At 47.7% G+C, this 24277-nt stretch overlaps 1 protein-coding gene across 6 annotated transcripts in view; it reads left to right on the top strand.

The window, feature by feature from the left end:
• UBN1 (ubinuclein 1) overlaps positions 1-24277 on the top strand; it is a 79638-nt gene that overhangs the window by 16536 nt on the left and 38825 nt on the right. For all 6 annotated transcript variants that reach the window (XM_029576655.1, XM_029576656.1, XM_029576659.1 and 3 more), the window contains 4 exons: positions 8211-8345; positions 8650-8753; positions 12665-13112; positions 21580-21650. In XM_029576655.1, coding sequence (XP_029432515.1) covers positions 8211-8345; positions 8650-8753; positions 12665-13112; positions 21580-21650 — 758 coding nt within the window. The remainder of the gene's footprint in view (positions 1-8210; positions 8346-8649; positions 8754-12664; positions 13113-21579; positions 21651-24277) is intronic.

Here is a 24277-nt window from a genome sequence, read left to right as displayed (position 1 = left end):
GGAGTGTATTTTCCCGCAGTGAACTTTCTCTTTGTAATGCCACATACAAAGAGAAAAGCAAAGCTTCGGGAATCATCTTCAACGCCTTTACCAGATAACTACATTTGCTTTCTGTGTCTCAACTTTCAGGTCAGTTTTCAAATTTCTGCTGATTGGGTAATTTTACATGGTCATCTTGAGCCAAATTTTCAGCCAAACATAGCCAGACAGAATTTGTTTGGCTAAATTTAGGACCAATGTTTGCATGACCGGAGTTGGGTGGATAAATGTAGCTGGTCAGCACAGAAAATGTAAAGCCTCTCTTTTTCTAACCAGCTTATGGTAATTTTTGGGTTTAGGAAATGTTTTTAATATGTATAAATTCTAGCCAGTGAGATTTTTAACCAGTTAGATTTATCTATCTGGCTAAGTTCTGAAGTTAGCCAAGGAAATCGTTTTGAAAATCCACCTCTTAAGTCTATAATTCAGCTATGTGACATTTGACGAATATTGAGTTGATAACCTCCAATTTAGTGTAGTTTTATTATTTGCAGATCAAATAAGTTTATACCTCCAGTAAACAAAAGCAATTCCCGTTGCGATGCACAAATTACAAAAGAAATCTTTTTAAGAAATAAAACTCATCCTAGCCATGGAATGCAACCAGAGCACCAAAAGAAAAACTTGAAGAAAAAAAAATCATGATTAAGCATCACATTACAATATAGCCAACAGTTTAATTTAATTTCAAGGTAACTGGTATCAGAGCAAAAGGAGAGAATTTTTAAGTTGCTGCAACGTTATCCTGAAGAAACACTTCAAATCAGGAAGGGAAAAACCTAATATGTCCCCTTTTATACGAAACAAGGTATTTGTAAGGGAATTTAGGGGGGAAAGCACCAGCGCTAGTCACCCGGTTGATGTAACTTGAGGAAAACCTTGCTACATCGGTGAAGATTGAATCGGTTGACCACATAAAGAAATCTTTCTATTTTTAAAGAACAATGAACAAGTTCCTATTGAATGCTGAATTAAAGATGACAAATAGGGTGGGCTCACATGGCAGTTCTATCTCGTGAAGTCTCTGGAAAGACTGTGACACCTCCAGGCTATCTACAGATGTTATGCAAGCTGCCCTCCTCTGGGTTAACAGCATGCCTTCCAGATGGCACATAATATGTTAAATATTAGACATATGATTCTTTAAAATGTTTAACACTTCCCTCACACATTTCTTAAAATTCCTAAGGGGGGGGGGATGCCAAAAACCAGATTTGTGGAAAATTAATCAACCATGGGTTCTTTGCCCCAGATGAATTCTAGCTTGTTATACAGTGCCACTTTGTCCTTAATCAGAGCCACGTTCAAGGTCTGCAGGCCAGAAACCTGTCCTCCAATGTTCAGTTTCCCTTCCAAGGCCCTCAGTTTTTGGTCCTGAAAGTTAAACTTGGAGGTCAGTATTCAGTAGCACAGCAAGCAGACAGTTTATCCAGCCAAGGTAGCCAGACAAAAGGTTTCATGGATACTCAGCAGAGTTCTGATGTTTGTTTGGTGCGCTGCTGGATAAAGTCCTAGTTAGTCAGATAAACTTATTTGGATAACGTCTGGACTGCTCTCCAGCACAACTAGACTCAGATAAGTAAGAGTTAGCTGAATAAGTTATCTGGCTAACAGCTCCTCCTTCCAAATGCCTACAACTTATCCAGGGTTTGTCTGGCAATAGTCACAAACGAGTGACTGTTGACCCCCTTAGTGATTACTTCATCAGTACATTTTGTACAAACAAAGCAGAACTGGACAAAGTACCTTCCATTTGTGTTATGACAGACCAAACATCCATCCTCCAACAGGGCTCTCCTCCCAGGGCCAAGTGTGGGACAGTCTGACCCAGCAGTCACCTCCACCAGATCAGAGACTGCAGTTGGCATTGATATCGCTCCCAAAGGCGAAAGAGCAGTCAAGTCACATTCACGGCCAAAAAGGAAGTTATCAAATGCATCTGGCTCTCCATGGGGATGGGATCCTTTCCGCTTGCTATTCCTGGCACCTGCCCATCTCCCCACCTCCAACAGTACAAACACTGAGTTTGACTTCCATCTCTGTGAGCACTGGGATAAGAGGCCAGATCTTGTAGCAGATCTCTTGAGGATGTGCAGGAGATTTTTCTCATTTGTTTTAAATATGCTACCTATTAGCTTCCTGGATTGATCTCTAGTCTCTGCACTAGTGAAAGGGTAAATAACTGTTCCCTGTACATACCCGGATCAGTCCAGACTCCTGGGTTTTGCCCCCACCCCCAGCAGATGGAGACAGAAGTTTACAAACAAAACTCCGCCTTCTCTAGGCTGGTGCCACCTACAGTCTGGTAATATTCTTCTGTCTCCTAGCAGGTGGAGAGGGTGCAAAACCTACAGTCTGTGCTGTAGGTTTAAATTATATTATTTAAAGAAAGTGGTAGTTAAATTAGTATTGAGACCGCAGTGGCTTGCTTGCAGGTCCAGTCGCCTGCCTCCCAGGGGGTTGTGAGGTCCTGAGGGGACCATCCCCCCCCTGGTTTCAGAGGCCACTGAAGTGTGGGGTTGACTCACCAGCATCTGTTTTCCCCACTGGGGGTGACACCGGGGAGCCCGGCTCACTCCCCCCAGGTGGTCCCGGAGCCAGCGGCGATCGGTAAAAGTATTTAAAAAAAAAAAGAAAAAAGTTTGTATCTTGTTTGCGCTGAAGTTCTTTATCTTTGCGTCCCGACCGTGTTCAGGGGCAGTGCGCCGGGGATCGGTGAGCTTCGTGGGTTGATTTTTTTTTTTTGCTCACAGGTTAAAGTGAGGGACATGCCGCGACGGACGGCTTGCCGAGCTTGTGGCGCCTCTCCCGAGACAGCCTGTGCTCCAGCTATGTTTCGGGGGGGTGAAGGGGCGTCTTCGCTCCCGGATGGAGCATGGTGTCGAGCGCCATTGAGAGCCGCGGCTCCAGGGAACAAGTCCGGGTCCGGGTCAGGCCTGTTCCCGCGGAGCGCAGGAACGGACACCATTTTGAGCGCTAGGGACTTGGCGTCAGCGGGAACATCCGCCATTTTGTTTTCTACGGGACCCGCGGTTCCCACGCCTCCGGATTGGGGGGAGGAGGACTCGCTGCCGCGTTTATCGCCCCAACACAGGGTCCCTGAGGGGGACAAACCTGTGAGGCCACGCTGTCCCAGTGATTCTGAGGTCCCTGAAGGGGATCCTGTGGATTGGTCATCTGATTCTTCTTTTTCATCGGAGTTTGTTTTATTAATGCACAAGGCATTTAAGGCGCATAGATTGGCAAGGAAAAGACCATAGGGGTCCCAGGACTCAGACCCTTCCACAGGGTCGGGGAAGCGGGCTAGGCCCGTCCAGGCAGACCCTGCAGAGGGGCCCCGGCCTTTTAATACTGAGGGCCCCGCGGGGAGATCCCGGTACCTCTACGGACACCGATGACCCAGAGGAGCAACAGGGGGACCAGGACCCGCCGTCCCAACCCCCGAGGGGAGTTGAGGGGGACAGTGAGCAGTTAATAGGTGGCCTGAGCGGTACCCATGGGGCAGACATGGATGACCCCAAAGTAGTACGCCTTTTTAGGCGAGATGAGTTGGGGCCCCTTATCCCGGCAATTCTTGGACAGTTAGGCATACAGTTACCGCAGGCAGAGTCCAGACTAGGGGTGACAGACCCGGTGGTCTTGGGTCCGAGAGGTCCTCCATCCGCTTTTCCATTGCATTTTTCAGCGTCGGATTTACTCTTCAAGGAATGGGAAACCCGAGATTTGGGACTTAAAGTGGCTAAGGCGATGGATAAGCTCTACCCTCTGCCTGAGGACGCGTTGGAGCTGTTAAAGGTCCCGAAGATAGATTCGGCGGTGGCGGCGGTCACAAAGAAGACCACCATCCCGGTTACTGGGGGCACGGCCCTCAAGGATTTACAAGATCGAAAGCTGGAGATACAGCTTAAGAAGATATTCGAAGTCTCAGCACTAGGGATTCATGTGGCTATCTGCAGTAATTTTTCTTTGCGAGCGGGACTTCGGTGGGTTCAACAGTTGTTGGCCAATGACTCGCTTTCACAGGAGGAAGCGCTTCAGGCGGGGAGTTTGGAAGCGGTGATTGCCTATAGTGCGGATGCTTTTTATGATTTATTTCGCACATTGGCTAGATCCATGATTTCGGCGGTATTGGCGCGACGCTTGTTATGGCTCCGCCATTGGGCGGCGGGTGTGTCGTCTAAAGCCTGGTTAGGTTCGTTGCCATTTAAGGGCAAGTTATTTGGAAAAGAACTGGAGGATCTGAGTCTCTCGGCGAGAACAAGGTACATCGCTTGCCGGAGGACAGACCTAGGTCTAGAGGGGCTCCTCCGTCACGTGCCCATTTTCGGGGAGGTTGGAGGCCTCGGAATTCCGAGGGTCGGTCTCCGCTTTTCGTCATACTGCCAACCAGCAGCAGACGTATTCGCAGTCCTTCCGCGGGCGCCGTTTTGGCCGACCAGGGGCCAGTCAGAATACACAGAGTGGTAAGCCTTCGCAATGATGTACGGCCGGTCCACTCCTCGGTACCAGTGGTCGGAGGCAGATTGTCTTGGTTTTATGAGGAGTGGACCAGGATCACCTCGGATCAGTGGGTCCTAGAGGTGATAAGTCAAGGTTACGCATTAGATTTTGCACGGCAGCCCCGCCAGTGTTTCCTGGTATCACCTTGCAGGTTTTCAGAAAAACGCCGAGCGGGTCGGGAGACACTGAGCTGCCTTCGCAACCTCGGCACGATTGTGCCAGTTCCGCCGCACGACATTCGCAGAGGCCGGTATTCCATTTATTTCGTGGTACCAAAGAAAGAAGGGACCTTTCGACCGATCCTCGACCTGAAGAGCGTCAACAAGTGTCTACGAATACCTCGTTTTCGTATGGAGACCCTAAGGTCCGTGATCGCTTAGGTGAGGCAGGGAGAGTTTCTAGCTTCACTGGACCTCACGAGAAGTGTATCTTCATATCGGAATCCGTGCAGAACACCAACGATTCCTAAGGTTCGCCTTCATGGGACAACATTACCAGTTCCAGGCGTTGCCGTTCGGCCTCGCCATTGCACCTCGCACGTTCACCAAGATTATGGTGGTGGTGGTAGCAGCACATCTTTGCAGGGAAGGTTGCCTGGTACACCCGTATCTGGATGATTGGTTGATTCATGCAAAGTCGGAGCGGCTGTGTCAGGAAGCGGTCCAACGGGTGATTCACTTGTTGCAAAGGCTCGGCTGGGTAATCAATACGGCCAAGAGTCGCCTGGTCCCTTCTCAATCTCTGGAGTTTTTGGAAGCCTTATTCGACGCTCGGGGAATGGTGTCTCTCACGCGGGAACGCTTGATCAAATTGCAGAATCAAGCTCGGCGATTGCTAGCCGAGCCCATGCCAATAGTCTGGGATTATCTTCAGATGTTGGGCACAATGACTTCAACGTTGGAATTGGTTCCCTGGGCTTTCGCTCATATGCGACCCTTACAGTCAGCGTTGCTTTCCTGGTGGAATCCGGTGTCGGAACAATTTCATCTACCTTTACCGCCAACAGTCGGCTCGGTCCAGCATGGATTGGTGGCTATGTCCAGACAACTTGAGCCGAGGAGTGCCATTGATGGTTCCCTCATGGACAGTGGTCACCACGGATGCCAGCTTGTCCGGTTGGGGAGCAATTTGCCTCCGAAAATCAGTTCAGGGGATATGGTCCCCGCAGGAAGCTGGCTGGTCCATCAATCGTTTGGAGACCATTGCGGTCCGCCTGGCCCTCCAGGCCTTCCTTCCGCTGGTTAGAGTTCTGTCAGACAATGCGACCATGACAGCCTACATCAACCATCAGGGGGGGGAACCAGGAGTCAACCAGTGGCGTATGAAGCCCTGCAATTGATGGCGTGGGCGGAAAGGCATCTGGACAGTATTGCGGCCTCGCATATTGCCGGGGTAGAGAACGTTTAGGCAGACTTTCTCAGTCGCAATCGCCTAGATCCTGGAGAGTGGAAACTCGTGGACGACGTGTTTCAATTCATCTGCGCACGTTGGGGGACACCCGCTCTGGACCTCATGGCGACATTCAAGAATTCCAAAGCTCCGTGCTTCTTCGCTCGTTGCAGGACAACGGGAGCGGAGGGCTGGATGCACTGGTGTTGCCCTGGCCGACGGATGTTCTACTTTGTCTTCCCTCCATGGCCCCTCATCGGCAGGACTCTGCGGTGCATAGAGTTGCACCCGACGGCGGTGGTTCTCGTAGCTCCCAAATGGCCACGACGCCCTTGGTTTGCAGATCTCCGAAACCTGACCTTAGAGGAGCCCATTCGGTTTCTGTATATACCGGATCTGCTCCATCAGGCACCTGTTTGTTTCGACCAGGTCGAACGCTTTTGTCTAGCGGCATGGCTTTTGAGAGGTGAAGGCTGAAGTCCAGAGGGTATTCGGATGCGGTAGTGACCAACCTCCTAAGATCCCGCAAAGTTTCTACATCATTGTCTTACGTACGGGTCTGGAAGGTATTTGAGACGTGGTGCCTACTCGTGCATCCGTACCCAAGGTCTTGCATTTTCTTCAGGATGGTTTGGCAAAGGGCTCTCATATAGTTCTTTGCGGGTTCAGGTGGTGGCCCTGGCATCGTTGCACGGTCAGGTCCAAGGTGTGCCATTGGCATCTCACTCAGATGTGGTTCGTAAATAGAACCACATCTGGGTGAGACGCCAATGGCACACCAGGAAGGACAAGGCCATTACGAAGGCCTTGTCCTTCCTGGAATCTGAATTTGGGATTGAAGGCTTTGTGCGGAGCTCCCTTTGAGCCTCTTCGCAAGTCCACCTTAAAAGATTTGACGCTGTCTCAGCAAGGTGAATTTCCGAGCTGCAAGCTCTGTCTTGTCTGGAGCCTTTCTTACGAATATCGGAGACGGGGGTGTCTCTTCGTACAGTTCCTTCCTTTCTACCTAAGGTTGTATCTGCTTTTCATTTAAATCAGACAGTAGAACTTCCTTCATTTTCCGATTTGGACAGTGCAGATCCCTTGTTTAAGGATTTGCGGCGGTTGAATGTTCGACAGACGTTGTTGCATTACCTAGAAGTTACTAACGCCTTTCGGGTATCAGACCATCTCTTCGTGCTTTGGAGTGGACCTCGTCGTGGTAATGCTGCTTCCAAGACAACCATTGCTCGCTGGTTGAAGGAGGCTATCAGTTCTGTATATCTGTTGCAGGGAAGGTCTCTACCAGTAGGTCTAAGGGCACATTCTACGCGTTCCCAGGCTGCGTCCTGGGCGGAATGCCAACATATATCACCAGAAGAGATTTGTAGGGCAGCAACGTGGAAGTCCTTACATACATTTGCCCGACATTATTGCCTGGATGTTAAGGCTCCAGGCAGCGGGGACTTTGGTGCAGGGGTGCTCAGAGCAGGACTCTCCGGATCCCATCCCATTTGAGGACAGCTCTGGTACATCCCAGGAGTCTGGACTGATCCGGGTACGTACAGGGAAAAGAAAATTAGGTCTTACCTTTGATAATTTTCGTTCCTGTAGTACCACAGATCAGTCCAGTGTCCCGCCCATCTGTTCTGTCATGAGAAGGGAGAGTCTGTACTGCTTGTTTTGTTCTCTCATTCACAGCTCAATCCTGTATGTCCTGTTATCGGTGGCTCGGGTTCTGTTCCCATTTGGGGGTTGTTGAGCCGGTTGCTGTTAGGTTACTGTATATAGTTAATTTGGTGTTTTGTTTGGTGTCCATTCTGCTTTGACATTAAGTAATACTGCCAGACTGTAGGTGGCACCAGCCTAGATAAGGCGGAGTTTTGTTTGTAAACTTCTGTCTCCATCTGCTAGAGGGGGGGCAAAACCCAGGAGACTTGACTGATCCGTGGTACTACAGGAACGAAAATTATCAAAGGTAAGACCTAATTTTCTTTTCCTTATTTGCTCGTTCCACCCAACTCGTGATGGACATGGACATAATGATGTTCTACTGTCGTCTATTCTAGGATAATGTTGTTGCTTACAATACTTCAGCACTGGGGTTTTGTGATACTGCAATTATAGCTAGCCTGCTTCCCAGTTAGTTTGGGTACTTGCCAGGTTCTTGTGGCCTGGTTTGGCTTCTGTTGGAAACAGGATGCTGGGCTTGATGGACCCTTGGTCTGACCCAGTATGGCAATTTCTTATGTTCTTAGAATGGTACCATGTGCATTACTTTGTAATCTGTGTTTGTTTCGCAGTATGATGAACTTGTTCCAGCTTCTCTGACCACAAAATATGGAGGATTTTACATAAACTCAGGAACCCTACAGTTCAGACAGGCTTCAGAGTCTGAAGAAGATTTTATCAAAGAGAAGAAAAAGAAGTCTCCTAAAGTGAGCAATGAGACTAGACAAGCAGATTGCTTCATGATGTAATAGTACAGGAGTGGAGCTTTTAAAAAAAAAAACCAAAAACAACCCAATGAAATTCTTCCTTGCCCTTCTCCTAGGTGGAGAAGAAATAGTGATATTTAAGTTGCTTTTTCAATGGCTACCTCACCCCTGCTTAGTGAATGTCCACTGCTTTGGGGAATGAGGGAATTGTGGCCCTGTGATGGAGCAGTTCCCTGAAATTTGGGGAGAGGGGAAAGAGATCTTTGCTGCTTCCATGTCTAACCATCTCATTGAAATTTTTCAGAAGAGGAAAACGAAGGAAGGCAGTGAGAAAATGAAGAAGAGGAAAAAGGACGACTTGTACGATAAGGATAAGAAATCCAAAAAGTCCAAATACCCCAAAGCTGGGTAAGAAACAGCAAGTTGAAGTGCTTGTGCATATGCTATTCAGGGCGTATGGTCCCCATTCAGAAAGTGACATAGAAGTATAATAAATGATGCCAGAAAAAGATCAAATTTGTCCCATCCAGTCTGTCCAACTGAAATTCCTCCACTTGGTTATAATGCTGTTCATACCCCAGATCAGTCCAGACAAGTGGGTAGGCAGAGAACAAAACTTTGAGGCACTGCGACATAACAGTTCCTGTAGTACCACCTGCAGCCCCTCAGTATTTCTCTGTCTCCAGCAGATTGTAGATGTGCAAACTGCAGTCTGGAGTTTCCAAAAAAAAAAAAAAAAAAGAGAGAAAATTAATAAGGAGAATTTGGCTCCCCGAAGTGTTTGGTTCCTTTATGGGCCATCCCTCGGGTAGAGCAGGGGGGGTTAGAGATCCCTGTTCTGGCTCAGCCCTTGTCGGGGGGGTGAAAGGCAGGGGTCCTGGTTCCCTCACCCCCTCTGGGTCCCTGGCACCCTCAGCGCTCAGCCTCCTTTGGAAGCAGGGAAATATTTAAACTTTCTTCCCTTTCGTGGCCCTGTGTGAGTGGCTGTATATGTTAAGTTTCTTCAAAAAAAAAAAAAAAAAAGCTGTTTCCAGGCAGGAGAGGAGCAGGGCTGAGGCAGTTGAGCGGCTGAATTTCTCTGCCAGGAGGCAGGTAAGGGTGCGGGGCGGTGGGGGCCGACTTTGTTCTTCGGTCGGGCCCGGGGCTGTTTCAGCACCAGACAGCATTGTTTTTCTCCTCACGTCAGCAGGGGCTATTTTTAGGCCTGATTGCGCCGGCATGCCGCCTCCTGCACAGAGCAGAAACGTTTTTTGTGGCTGCAGTTCAAAACGGGCTCATCTCGATTCAGCCGCGTTTTGCAGGAAATGCATCTCCAGGGGGGCTGGGACCTCTGGGTGGTTGCAGGAACATGAGGTCGGCTGGGCAAGTTCTGTAGGCCCCGGGGGGGTGGGGTGGGAGGGGGTAAGAGTCGCCAGCGGCCATTTTGCCTGCACATGCTGGGAGTCAGACTGCTGTGGCAGCGCCTCGGAACTCCCCTCTCACGTTGTTTCCTGTGGATCAGGCCCCTGCTGGTAGCAGGGGAAGGGAGGAAACGCAGGGGGACACGGACCTCAGACTCTTCTTCGGATCTGGTAGCTTTTTCCGCGGATTTTGTCCTTCTGCTCCAAAAGGCCTATTTGGCCAAGAAGGGAGCATGAACCAAGAGGCCTTTGCCCAGGAGGCGAACAAGCCTAGGGATTGGGGCATGCAGATTCAGGAGGAATCCTGCGAGCCTTGGGTCTCAGTCGGGCCGCAGTAGAAGACTTTTCAGAGGAGATGGATGATCCGGATCAGATGCAGAGAGGGCCGGTAGATCTGGACGTAGACTGTGTTAGAACCTTAGTGGATCCGATGCAGGATTCAGATTAGGATCCTGTTAGTGCATTGGGGGATCCAATGCAGGATCTGGACGAGGTTCCGATTACAGATGGTGATGACCCTTGGGTGGTCCGGTTGTTCTGTAGTGATGAGCTGGGCCCGCTAATTCCCCAGATGCTGGAGGAGGTTCCTGAGGTTCATGGTCCTGGGGGAACTTTTCCAATTTCAAGCCCTTCCCTTTGGGTTGGCAACAGTGCCACACACTTCTCAAAGGTGATGATGGTAGTGGTGGCAGCGTTCAGGAAGAAAGGTGTCCTGGTGTACCCATACCTGTACGATTGGCTAGTACGGGAAAGGTTGGAAATGGAGTGCTCTCGCTCAGTCCAGCAGGTCCTGCAGCTCCTGGATTCATTGGGCTCTGTGACGAATCTGGCAAAGAGCCATTTGAAGCTGGCCCAGTCATTGGAATATCTGGGGGCACGCTGCAATATCCCGATGGGGAAGGTGTTTCTGACTATGGAGAAGATAGTCAAGTTGCTGCTGCATCCGTCGGTTCCCAGGGTCTGGGATTATTTGCAGGTCCTAGGTTCCATGGCTTCTGTGCCCTCTGAAGGAAAGGGGAAGCTTGGAGAGTCCGCTCAATCTGTTATGATTATGCAGAAGAATGGCACAGGTTTTCTTAGTCGTACACAGGTTTCGTGTGGGCACCGTTGTCTGTTCCAGTTTTCCACTTCCCATTGCTCGTTCAGGGGTAGTAGTTAATTATTTATTGGTATTTGTTCTACTTTTTGGCTTGGGTACAGATCAATACTGAGGGACTGCAGGTGGCACTGTCCGTAAAACTTTCTCTGTCTCCATCTGCTGGAGGGGAGGCAAAACACAGGAGTCTGGACTGATCTATGGCACTACAGGAATGAAAATTAGCAGGTAAGAACCAATTTCCCCATCTTTTATTCATCTAAAAACCCACATTACACTAATAAGGAGTGAAAATAATGTTTCTCCTTCTCTTTTTACTCCCCATTAGTCATGTGGGCTTTTAAATGAGAAAAAAAAAGATTAAAAAATAGAAAATCCTTTTTTCAATTATTACTTTATTGTATTATTAACCATTACATTAATAATATCACAAGCAAAAACAAGGGTATGAAGAAAATATTACATACGTTACTAATATCAACAATTCTTCCTTGATTAAAGTCCCCATGATAATTTAGGGGTGCACTTCAGACGGTAAACGTTACTTAAAGAAAGAACTTAAATACGAAAGACATCAATTTATTATACCATCTGAACTTCAACATAGGCAGTCTTTAATTCCCAACAAAGTCCAGTATCCCAAAATACATGTTTAAGAGTCTACAGAAATTCTTTAAATATGTATTTTGGGATTTTGGACTTTGTTAGGAATTAAAGAGAAATTGGCTAAACATTTATTTATTTATTTATCCTTTTATATGATTTAACATTGGTTAGGAAGAATCATTTTGAGGTTTGTCATGTGTTTTTTAATAACATCTATATGCAACGCAATCCCAGTTCTCCGCTCTTCATTTATTTTTTAAACCCAGTCCTTCAAACCCTTTTCCTACCATTGCCCTCCATATCAGTCCTTTAGTATACCCAGAATATTGAAGTGTCCTTGCCTTCACCACCTCCGCTGGTCATCCATTTTTCAGGCCTTGTTATGTGGGTGCATCTGATCCTACATCTTTAGTGGTCCATATTCAGAAGCATTTTAGATGGATAACTCCTAAACTGTCTGGCTAAATGAATATTTGGGCACTTAGCCGGCTATATTTTAGCCCTCCCCTTTGTGCACCCCTTGGTGCAATCCGTAGGGCAAATGCCAGTTAATATCTTTGCAATTGATTGTCTCGCTTTGTTTAATATACTCCATGTTATGCCTTTTTGCTCAATTGTTAAAAATCTTGCATTTTGAGCTTTTGTAAACCGTTATGATGGCTTTACCGAATGACGGTATATAAAACTCAATAAATGAATAAATAAATAAATAGTTTAATTGGATAACTTCTCCCCGAAACGCCCCTACGTTATGTTAACCAGTTATAACTTATCTGACTAAGTCTGGTTGGGCTAAAGAGCTGTCCTAAAGTTAGCTGGATGATGTTAGCCGTCTATTTTCAATAGCGCGGGTGCACTGTTTAAAATGGGGCCGGATTTTGGGCCACTGGCATCCTGGGCGAAAAGTGTCCTCACCCTCCCTATCTGATGGCGCCCCCAAGACCTCTCTTCAAATGTGGTGGGACGGGATCTGCCACAATCGCTGGGGCCCCTCTTTGGCCATGACGGGTTGCGATCCGCTGTGGCCATGGCCACTGTGGGATGGGAGATGCTGGCAGCGCCCTGGGCAGCCACCCAGCTCGCCCATCCCAAACTCCAGCCCTGAGCATAACCCTTTTTCTCTTCTAGCCATCATTGCCATGCTGACACTGCTGAGCCTCCACCGTTTTATAGCATTTTTATAATCCTAGAAACTTTTCCTCCTCTTCCTCTCCTAGCTTTACTGCCCTAAATGCCATAAAAGAGAAGAAAAGAAAGAAATACTCTAGTTCCTTGAGCGTGGATGAGATGCTAAAGAAGTTTCAGAAGGAAAAAGAAACGCTGAAGGAGGAGGAAGAGCACAAAGGGACACCCTCTTCATCACAGACAGCAGCAGTGGCTCAGACCCCGCGAGAGGTGGAGAGCATGTCCGATCCCCTGCTCTCTCTCTTTGGCTCCACCACAGACACGGATCTGCTGCAAGCTGCCAATGCCATGGACACGCTCAGCGAGCTGGACCTGGAGCGTCTCCTGAACGAGTCTCCAGATGGGAGTCCCTTCAATGACTTGGAAGATGGGAGCAACCCTTCCTTAGGGGCAGTTTCGGAGCAGGACTTCAGGCAGCCTTACTCCCTGCTGGAGGGGCTACCTGTAGCACTGGAGAAATGCATCAAGGAGCTATCTCAGGTACTATTGCTGCCCTCCTAGCTTTCACCATCCTTGATCTGTCTACTGAAAGGTAAAGAGAAATGTTAGTGTCTGCCTTTGTTATAAATCACTAGATGAAGCTGAGCTGTCTGAGGGTTGGGATGGTGCTATTATTGCACGCTTTCCAGTATTGCTGTCAGAGCAATACTGAAAGTGGCCAGGAGTGGGTAGGACACTACTGCACTCCTGGCTGAAGTTTGGGGGTCTGGCGGGGTGGATAGTTTGGGGGATCGAGGTTTCAGGTAAGAAGGGAGAGTAGGGTAGAGTGGCAGGAGAGGGCTTGGGGACTTTTCCAAAAATATTATGGAAGGATGGGGGCTGGCCTTGGGGTGCTACAGCTGCTTCTTTTTTAAATCATAATTTTTGGGGTGGTAGGAATTGGGCACTAGCCTGCACATGTTTTGTAGGGTACGGTTCTGCAGGACCGGGCTTAAAGGCCCACATAATTAGGGAATCATTTCTTTTGCATCCGCTTAACCAGCTATTTTGTTAATTTTATCCTTAACTGGCTATAATTCACCTGGGTACACGTACCCAGATGACTTTAGATCTGCTTTTACTATGACCAGACTTAGCTAATCTGATATTTGGTGTTAACTGGCTAAGTTTTAAGCCTGCCCCAGAACGCTTCTTTTTTTTGTTTTTGTTTTATCCAGATAATTTTTAGCTGGATAAGTCATTATCTCGGTAGTGGGGGAGGAATATTAAACCACAGATTTGTCCAGCTAAGTCCCATACACAGCTGGACAAATCCTTTTGAATATTGACCTCTGTGGATTTTGCACTTAGTTGTTTTGAGGACCAAATGGAGGTATATTTATTTTTCCGTAGCGAGATGTCGTTAGCCAGTAGGACCGTGCTCTCCAGAAGGAACACATCCTGAGCTCTGCGTTCTGTTCTCTAACCAGTAAACTCACAAGAGCCGTAGTCATGAAGCAGCTAAATGCACACAGCTCTAAGGCTTCAGTGTTACACTGTGGGTTCTAGCACCAGAAGGACATGTTCAATTAAAAGGTTTCCTGTTCGTACCCCAGATCAGTCCAGACAAGTGGGTTTTGCATTCCTACCAGCAGATGGAGGCAGAGAACTAAAACCTTTGAGGCCCTGCTACTTAACTGAGAGTGCCACCTGCAGTCCCTTAGTATTTCTCTGTTTCCCGCAGATGGTAGAGGTGTAAACCTGCAGTTAAGAAAAAAGAAAGAAAGAAGGGACAGAAGAAGAGAAAAAGGATGCTCCCTGAAGTGTTAGGTTCCTTCATGGGCCATCCCTCAGGTTGAGCTGGGCGAGTGGATGGTTGGTAATTCTTGATCATCTTTAGCCCACAGCAGATCCAGGGGTCCTGGATCCCTCTTATCCCCTGAAGGCTCCTTCCCAGAAGTGTGGCCAGCAGCAGGGAAGTGTTCATTTTTATTTTTTTGCTTGAATTTCTTCCTTTGCTGTGGCTGCTGTTTTCATAATAAAAACAAAAACAAAAAAGTGTTACATTTTTTTCAGCAGCAATCGCTCAGGCTGTTTCTGGTTTGATCATCCGGGCAGGACCAGGCTGGGGAAGGGAGCAGTGTAGTTCCTCTGTTCGCAGCCTGGGGAGCCAGAGGCTGCATTGGGCAGTGTTTCCCTCCTCTCCCGTGTGCCGCAATCTCACTGCTTTTGTTCCTCTACAGCAGGCCCAGCTGGGTGGAGACAAGATGGCGTCAACAGCGGTTTCCCAGCATGGGAAAGCTTGTCGGGCTGGCAGCCTGGCTCGGGGACAGCTGAATGCAGTGGCACTATGCTGCAATTCATTTCTGGAGGGGGGTGGAGTGGCCCCCCACCCCCACCCCCCGTGGTGAACAAGGCTGGCAGGAGAGCCACGGGTTCCCAAGGTCCTGTCAGGATCAGTACTGGGAGCCTAGTTAGCCTGTCAGGCAGGAGAAGGGCTACAGCAGCGGAAGGTGACAAACTTCCAGGAGCCCAGGGATTCTCCTCCTCCATTTGGGGGTGGGAGAAGATGTGAGCTCTGGGCCGGACAGGGGAGAGGTTGATATGGAGTTTTCCTCTGAATTTTATCTTGCTTATACATAAGGCCTTTTTAACCAGGAAAAGCACTGGCTATAAAAGGGCATTTCTGTCAGCCATCTTGTCCTGCTGCAAAGAGGCCGAGGGACTCCTTGGCCAGGGGGTCAGAGGACCTCTTTCACTGGCCAGGCCTGGTAACTCGGATGATTCAGACCTGGATGACCTGGAAGATGGTTTTGGGGGTTGGAACGAGGGATCTCATGGTGGATGCAAATAAGGACATGGCTTATCTGGAAGAGGTCCCAATAGCGGAGGGAGATGATCCATAGGTGGTTTGTCTGTTCTGTAAGGAGTTGAGGCCCCTTATTTTCCATGTTCAAAAGGAATTTAGTATTAAGGTGGTCCAGGAGGAGTTGGACAATGAAGGGGTGGATCCGGTGTTGGTTGGACTTTGGGGCCCACTGAAAGCCTTTCCTATCTCTGGATCAAGAAGCTGGTGAACCAGGAATGAGACTTCCTGGAGGCAAGCCCCAAGGTGGCTAGAGCCGTAGCAAAGTTGTATCCCCCTCACGGAGGATTTCCTGCTGCTGGTATTGCTGAAGGTGCATGCTTTGGTCTTAGCGGTTACTAACAAGTCAACCATTCTGGTTGCAGGTTTGGCCGCAAGTGGAAAACTGTGGAAATCTGATGCAGTGGGTCAAGAAGTCTCAGGAGAAGTCTTCTGCAGATGCTGGTTTTAATAGCCAGACAACTCAGGTGGAGGCTGGGACTGCAAATGAGGCTGATGTGCCCTATGACTTTGAGCTCTACTTCAGCCAGAAATATAGTCACGCTGGTCTTTGTGCAACATTTGCTGTGGTTGCGGAATTGGTCAGCTGCTATGTGGTCCAAGTCTCAGCTCTGTAATATTCCCTTTTAAAGGAAGGAAAATTGTTGTTCAGGGAGGACCTGAAACAACTGATGAAGATTTTGGCGTAGTCTAATGGAATAAGCTGCCGGAGGATAAGATGACAGTCAGTCTTTTCTGCCTCAGCGGTTTTCATCCCAATAAGGGTTCTGCACTGTCTTCATGGCAGAACCAGGGGTCTGGTAGACAGCAGTCCTTTTGAGGCTCCCGTAGACTTCCCTGAGAGGGCTCCAACCAGAGGGCCGGAGCCTTCAGTTGCTGGCATGATTGTACTGGTAGCAGCTAGAGAGCGTGGTTGCGGGAAGTACTCGACTTACTATGTCATGCCAAAAAAGGAGCTTTTCGTCCCATCCTCCATCTGTAAAAGGTGAAATGTGATACTGCGAGTTCCCCATTTTTCCTTATGGAAACTTGGCAGACGGTGATAGTGACTGTTCATCGTGTGGAGTTTTTCAGGCCTCGCTGGACTTGATGGAAGCCTATCTGCACTTTCACATTCGGGAAGAACATCAAAGTTTCTTCATGGTATGGTTCTAGGATAACTTTTCCAGTTTTGGGCCTTCCCATTTGGTTTGGTGACTGCTCTTCGCCCATTCATAAAGATGATGGTGGTTGTGGCAGCGACTCTGCGCAGGGAGGGGATCCTAGTTCATACTTTTCTGGACGACTGGCATATCCGAGGAAAATTGGAAGAGATATGCCGGCAGCTATGCACACTGTGATGGATATGTTTTGATCCTTGAACTGGGTGGTGAATTTGGCGGAGTCACCTAAGCCCTACATAGATACTGGAATACTTGAGGGCGAAGTTAGATACTCAGCTCGGCAAAGTGTTTCTCACCTTGGAAAGGTTTCAGAAGTTACAATCCCAGGTGGTGCAGGTTTTGCGGATGTCAGTGCCCAGGGCTTGGGATTATTTTCAGGTCTGGATTCAATGGCATCTATGTTGAATTTGATGCTATGGGCTTTTGCCCACATAGGCCCTCTAAATGTGGCTTTGCTGTTGAGCTGGAATCCTTTGTCTAAGGAGTTTCATCAGCCTTTACCGCTGCAGGGTACTTACAGCCACCATGAGAGACTGGACCTGGATCGGCCCAGTTTGGAGAAAGGGATGGGCCTGGAGGTTCTGGACTGAGTTATAGGGATCACAGATGCCAACCTCAAGGGTCAAAAACAGAAGGCACAAGGACTGTGGTCATCAGTGGAAGCATCCTGTCTATCAATTGCTTGGAAACAAGAGCAGTGTGTAGGGCGTGGGTGGAATTCTATCCACAAGTCTGAGGTCAATTGGTCAGAGTGTTTTCGGACAATGTGACAATGATGGCTTAATTCAGTCGGCAAGGGGGAATGAAGAGTTGCGCGGTTGCCCAAGGAGCCCAGGACCTTTTTTGCCTTGGCGGAGCAACATTTTGCAGAGGATAGCTGCTTCACATGTGGGAGTGGACAGTGTGCAAGCGGACTACCTCTGCAGGCAACAGTTTGAGCTGGGAGAATGGGAGCTGTAGAAGGAGGCCTTCAGCCTTATCCAGTCTTGTTGGGGCAGTCCCCACTGGATCTGATGGCATCAAGGAGCAAAGTTAAGGCAGCAAGATTTTTCAGCTGCAGATGATAGGTCACAGCTGAGGGCATAGACCAGAGCTTTCCAAACTGTGTGTCGGGACACGTTAGTGTGTCGCCTGCAGTGTGCAGGTGTGTCGCACAAGCCCGGTCAACTCTGATGCGAGTTTGGGCTTTTTTTTCCCTAGAGATTCACTTTTTTTTTTCAGTTTATGAGTTGCTTATTATTGGGTGATTTTTGCTGTCAATCGCATTTTTTTGGGGGGCTTGGTGGGTGGAACGAGCCCAGCCATCCTTGCATTGGCTGCTGCTGCCGATGAGGCCTGGCCATGAGGAGTACTGACTGCAAGCAGCAGTGTCTGGTGATCATGGAAGGGAGTGAAGCACTTAACTGGCAACAATCAAAAAGACGAGGTACATGAGTGTGGGGGCCAGACATGTGCTGGGGGGAGAGAGAGATGAGTGAGTGGGGGGCAAACGTGCTGGGGGGACAGACATGTGCTTGAGGGGGAGAGATATGAGTGTGTGGGGGCCAGACATGTGCTGGGGGGAGGAGAGAGATGAGTGTGTGGGGGACAGACAATTTGTTTTATTATTGTTTCTCATAAATTATAACAATAACATGAATCTTGGAATATATATTTTTAATATAAATTTAAGGTTTTCATGAGATAGGTTGTGTCGTGAAACATTTTATTTATGTATATATTTAAGGAAACATACATAAATTGTCGAAATATGTTTCGTTCGTTTAACCTTTAACCTCTGGTTTACTAGTAGACTGAATTACCGTGTCGTGAAATTATGTTTGTCTAAAAAGTGTGTCACCAACATGAAAAGTTTGGAAAGCTCTGGCATAGACACTCAGGTTCTTCCATGGCCGACAAGGATCCTGCTGTACGTGTTCCCTCCCTGACTGTTAATAGGTCGAGTGTTTAGGCGCATCGAGAGGCATCTGGGCCAGGTGGTTCTGGTGGTGCCAGAAAGGCTGCATCATCCGTGGTTCAAGGATCTGGTTTAGCGCACAATTGACAGTTCCCTGTGACTGGCTCAGTCGCAGGGGCTGTTAAGGCAAGATTCTAGTTTCTCAGATTGGGTGAATCACTTTTGTCTCGCGATTTGACTTTTGAGTGCAGGCGCTTGCGACAAAGGATACTCTGAGCCCATGATTTTCAAGAGCTTAGTTTACCATTCCTTGCGGGTTCAGCTGGCAGCCTTGGGGAGTCCGAGGTATACTCCAGGGAAAAGGTCAAGGGCCTCACATCTGAATGTTGTGAGGTTTTAAAGGGGGTCAAGCATCTGTGGCCACTGGTGCATAGATTGGGTCCAGCATGGAGTTTAAAATTGGTCTTGTAGGTGCTTTGTGGGCCTCTATTTTGAGCTGTTGAGGAATGCGTCATTAAAGGACCTTGCGCTGAAGGTGGTTTTTTGGTGGCAATTTGTTTGTTCAGAAGGATCTTGGAGCTGCAGACTTTGTCCTGTAGGGAACCATTTCTGAAGATGTCGGATGAGGGGGGTGTCTTTACGTATGGTACCCTTGTTCCTATTTAAGGTGGTATCTTTGTTTCACCTGAATCAGACTGTGGAGCAATTACCTTCCCAAATTGGTCTGAGTCGCTGGAGGCAAAAGTCACAAACAGTTTTTGGCGGTCGGTTCATTTGTTTGTATTGTTTGGAGGTGCCTCCAAAGGCACGATAATGCATTGGCTGAAGGAAGCTATTGTTTCAGCCTACATTTTTAAGGGGAGAAGAATTCAGAGGGGTTGCATGTGCACGCCGCTAGAGCACTGGCAATGTTCTGGGCCCCCTGTCTGTGTTGCCGCAGGAGATTTGTAGAGCGGTGACGTGATCTTCTCTTCACACTTTATCTTGCCATTACTGTTTAGATGTTCAGGCTCCAGGAGAGCTGATCTTTGGCAAAAGTGTGTTTAGAGAGGTCTTTCGTGGGCCCACCCAGTGTAGGGGTGCTTTGGTACATCCCACTTGTCTGGACTGATCTGGGGTACAAGCAGGAAAGGAAAATTGGTTCTTACCTGCTAATTTTCGTTCCTGAAGTACCACAGATCAGTCCAGAGACCCAGCCCCTTAATGTTCTCAAGACCATTACGGCAAGTCCGTGTTCTGGCATCATTATTGGAAAGAACTATCTGTGTGTGTGGTTGTGGTTAGCTCCTTGGCTTGATTTGTGGTATTTGTTTGGGAGGCTCCAACTTTTAGGTTTGGCATTCACCCTCATTTAGGGGGTTGTTGAGGAGTTGTAACTCTACAGTTGGTTTGGGTACAGGTCAGTACTGAGGGACTGCAGGTGGCACTCTCGGTTATGTAGCAGTGCCTCAAAGCTTTTAGTTGTCTGCCTCCATCTGCTGGTAGGGATGCAAAACCCATTTGTCTGGAGTGATCTGTGGTACTTCAGGAACGAAAATTAGCAGGTAAGAACCAATTTTCCTTTATCTTGGTCCCTGAGATTGCCTGTGGTATGGAAGCAGCTCCTAGCAAAGGCCCCCAAAATACATCAATTTTTTTTCTTTTACAAAGTGTTTAAAAAAACAAAACCAAAAAAGCCTAGGGGGGCACTCCTTGAAGTTAGCATATGGCACATTTAAAACTAATCGGAGAAAGTTCTTTTTCACTCAACGCACAATTAAACTCTGGAATTTGTTGCCAGAGGATGTGGTTAGTGCAGTTAGTGTAGCTGTGTTTAAAAAAGGATTGGATAAGTTCTTGGAGTAGAAGTCCATTACCTGCTATTAAGTTGACTTAGAAAATAGCCACTGCTATTACTAGCAACAGTAACATGGAATAGACTTAGTTTTTGGGTACTTGCCAGGTTCTTATGACCTGGATTGGCCACTGTTGGAAACCGGATGCTGAGTTTGATGGACCCTTGGTCTGACCCAGTATGGCATGTTCTTATGGTACATCGTATCCATCCATCCATCTGTCTGTGACACTCGTTCAGTGCTTTTTTGTTGTCCCAGTTTGGATGCAGGACTTTTTAAGGTTGGTTGAATGCTAGATTTGCTGCATGGCAGCATATAACACAAACACAGGAAACCGAGCCGTCAGGCAAGGGTACTTGTAAGGGAAAGAAGAAATGACCTGTGAGAAAGAACACTACTCTGTCTACTACTGCGTACAATCCAAAAGTGTACTCTTGTTGTAGTTTTTCTGCCAAAGGGAGTTTAGCATGGCACTATCGCGCATATGTACCTATAGGGAAGTGAGGTACTTTTTACACGCAGAAGAATCTGACATGCTAATCTACATAGCAGAGAAATGCTAAGGGCCAGATGTAAGATTCATGCAAAAAGACCTGCAAATCAGTTTGCATGGTTTTGAAATTGTGCATCTTTTACCCATGAGCCCACTATTCAAAAGATCTAAGCTCCTATATTTTATTTGAGTTGGATGCTGAGATTTGGTCAATAGAAAATTGCTCCCTGCTGGTGCCTTGAAAGTGGGTGTGAACAAGGGAGGAGGTCAGATCAGGGGACTGAAATCAGGCACTCGGCCCTCAGGTTTAGAGGCCTAGCATTTCATTTAGGCTCCTAAAGATGACTGAATATTAGGTGCCTAAGGTTTAGGGTTCAGCCTCCTCTGAATATCAGGTTCCAAAGCTTTAATTTCCTGTGACTTCTAGAAAGGAAAAGGCACCACAGAAAAAATGTGTGCAAGTTAAAACTGCTTAAAATGATGTGAGACCTTTGCTCTGTTGTGAAATTTTAATGCTGTTGGGCAAGAGTCCCATGGCACTTGCTACTTCTGCAGCATCACTGGCTAGCCTGACTGGAACAGGAGCTGGATTTGGGAATCAATCCTGGGTCTGTGCCCAAAGGCCACTTTGAATGGAGGCTTAAAGATGAAAGAAGAGTCCTGTTTGTTAACAACCTGAAGAAAAAGAGATGCTGATGGCTGTTAGCTAATGATTCGAGCTCTCCTTTCCATTCTGGCATTCACAGGCTCATGTATCTTTTGGTCTTGATTTAGGCTGCCAGAGCTGCTGAGGGTGAGAAAAAACAGAAGTTTTTCACGCAGGACATCAACAGCATCTTGCTAGAGTAAGTATCGCACATCTTGGTCCTCCTCAGGAAGGTAGGGAAGTACAGAGGAATGAAAGCAATGTCCACTCTTTGGCTTAGGCCTTCCTGGGGAGTTTTTTCCTGAAGTGTTACATGTCAATCTTTTTGTCAGAATCCGTACCGCTCTCTCAGGCTCATATGTGAAGCAGGGATTCAGTGTTTGATCTTGAGCTTAGCTCTCAGCGGCAGCAGGATGGTAGAATAACGACAAGAGATGTGTTCATACATTGGATTTAGCAGGTGCATAATCTTGGCAGCAGATTCTGTTCCTGATAGCGGGGCAGAGCCAGGCCTGGATTTGTCAGTAGGCACACTAGGGGCACACTAGGGGGCCAACGCCAATGCAATACAGTGCGCTCACATGAGCGCACTGTTTAACCCGCTGTCTGACATGGGTTAAATAGGCACTAATTCACCCCCAATGCAATAGGGGGATTAGCACCTATTTAACTCTCATCCAACGCGGAGTGAATGAGAGAGTGCTCATCACATGCAAATGCATGTGAATGAGGCAAATTACTCATTCACTCCAAATGCAAAAAAATAAATGTGCATCTCAGGCGCACATTTATCGCTCAGATATTAATGCCTGCCTGGAGCAGGCGTTAATAGCTGAGCACATGTAAAAGAAGTGCAGAAAAGCAGAAAAAACTGCTTTTCTGTACTTCTTCAGTAAAAATACAAACAAAAAAAAATACCTCGGCAGACCGCCGAGTTATGAAGACCGACGCCGGTAAACTCTGCATCGGTTTTGATAACGGCAGCGGCCGTTTTCATTACTGGCAGACGGCCAGTTATCAAAACCGATGCCGAGTTTACCGGCGTCTGTCTTCATAACCGGCAGCCGCCACAGGTCGTGTTAGCAAGGAGGCGCTAAGGTCACGCAAGCGGCCCTAGCACCTCCTTGCTAGCGCGACCCCCTAATTTGCCTATTGCATGGCGCCCCCCCTGTGGGCACCATGCGTGCGTTTAAGAAAGCGGGCGCTGACTTTTCAGTGCCCGCTTTCCATGCAAATTCTTGCATCGGCCCCATGGCTTGTGCCTAGGGCAGCAGAAACCTGGGAGGCAGCAGGCTGGCTGAAGATTTGCTGCCTCTCAGTTGTGCTGAATCTCACCCAGTAGAGAACAGCCGCCGCCTTCCTGCTCCAGTGCCTCCCTTCCAGGCAGCTTGCAGGGAACAGGGAAGCCTGCAGCAGACAGATCAAAGGGGAATCATTTTTGTGGAGACTAGGAATGGCTGAATATAGATTAGTGGAGGGTGGGAAAAGAGGCTGGGGGGTGTAAGTCTGTGTATGAGGGAGAAGGGATATTGGGTGGGATGTTAGAGGGGGAGATGCAAGGAGGGGCAGGACCAGAGCATGGTGGGACACCTCCCTCTTCTCCTCCCACCCGCTGCAGTTCAGATCCTCCCTTCATATTGGATTCTATCCCCCAGATCCTCTGTAGATCTTGAAAACCACTCCCCAACCCTTCCTACTCTCTCCTCCCCTTCCTCAATCCAAGATCCTTCCTTTATCTATCTCTCTCTCTCTCTCTCTCTCTCCTTACCCATCACAGATTCCTAATCTTCCCCATCTCCCATATCCCTAGACTTTTTTCCTTTTCATCCTCCTCCCCCTCCCATCTCCTCCCTGTACTGATACTTGAGAACTTTTCTTCACCCAAGAAAACTAATATAAAATTATACTAATCACAGGGTACAACTACTTTGTTTTTATGTTATACAAAAGATGGAAATGTTTGCCAATTTGCTTCTGAATTTTTAAATTTTTGCCACAACAGAATCTACATCTGAGCTGCCACAGGAAACTAGGGGGATTGTGCCTTAGACCTTCTGCTCCCTGTTGTCCAACCTTGGGGGGTGGGGGTGATAGGGGGTGACAGCACCAACAGTGCCTAGGGGTGCCAAAATCTTACATCCATCACTGGGTAGAGCCATGACTATACATGGCAGATCAACTAGATTTCTGATCAGCTTGCAAAAAGTGTGTCTGGCTAGTCTGTAAGGTCATTTTTAGCATTCTTTCTGCATCTGTAGCTAATTATGCATTAACTTAATGAGCAATTTAATTCTTATCTCTGAAAGAAGCAATATTTTTCTGCTCTTGTTGCTTAAGGCCACATCATCATACTCCTGCAGCATGGATGAACGCATCTGAGAAATGCACTCTGCTCGGTCCTGGGCCTGCTTAAGCGAACAAGGCCTCGCTGCACTGTTTTCTGAGACATTGACACTTTTACATTCCCCTTGCATGCCATAAAAGGGTGAGCCAAGGTAGAAGTTGTCTGGAATCTGAAAGCAGTCTCTGAGGTTTTTTGTGTTTTTTTTTCCTTTCTTTCTTTCAGAAAAATATTTTTGGAAAATTTGTAGACATCAGACAGAACAAATGATAGTGACCACTGAGACAGTCACAGATATGTTGTGACATAATGGCATTCACTTTTATCTTCTGTCCTACAAAATGCCCAAGAACTATTAATGTAAAAGTTATCTGAGTTTTTTTTCTCTCTCTGCACAGAGATACAGACTAACCGAGAATGGTGGGGGAAAAGACAGGTGGCAATTACAAATCCAGCCATCATTAGTGGGGTGGAGCAGGGGTGAG

Source organism: Rhinatrema bivittatum, chromosome 14, assembly GCF_901001135.1.
Source record: "Rhinatrema bivittatum chromosome 14, aRhiBiv1.1, whole genome shotgun sequence".
Lineage (NCBI taxonomy): Eukaryota > Metazoa > Chordata > Amphibia > Gymnophiona > Rhinatrematidae > Rhinatrema > Rhinatrema bivittatum.
This window is presented reverse-complemented; position numbering and strand designations above follow the sequence as displayed.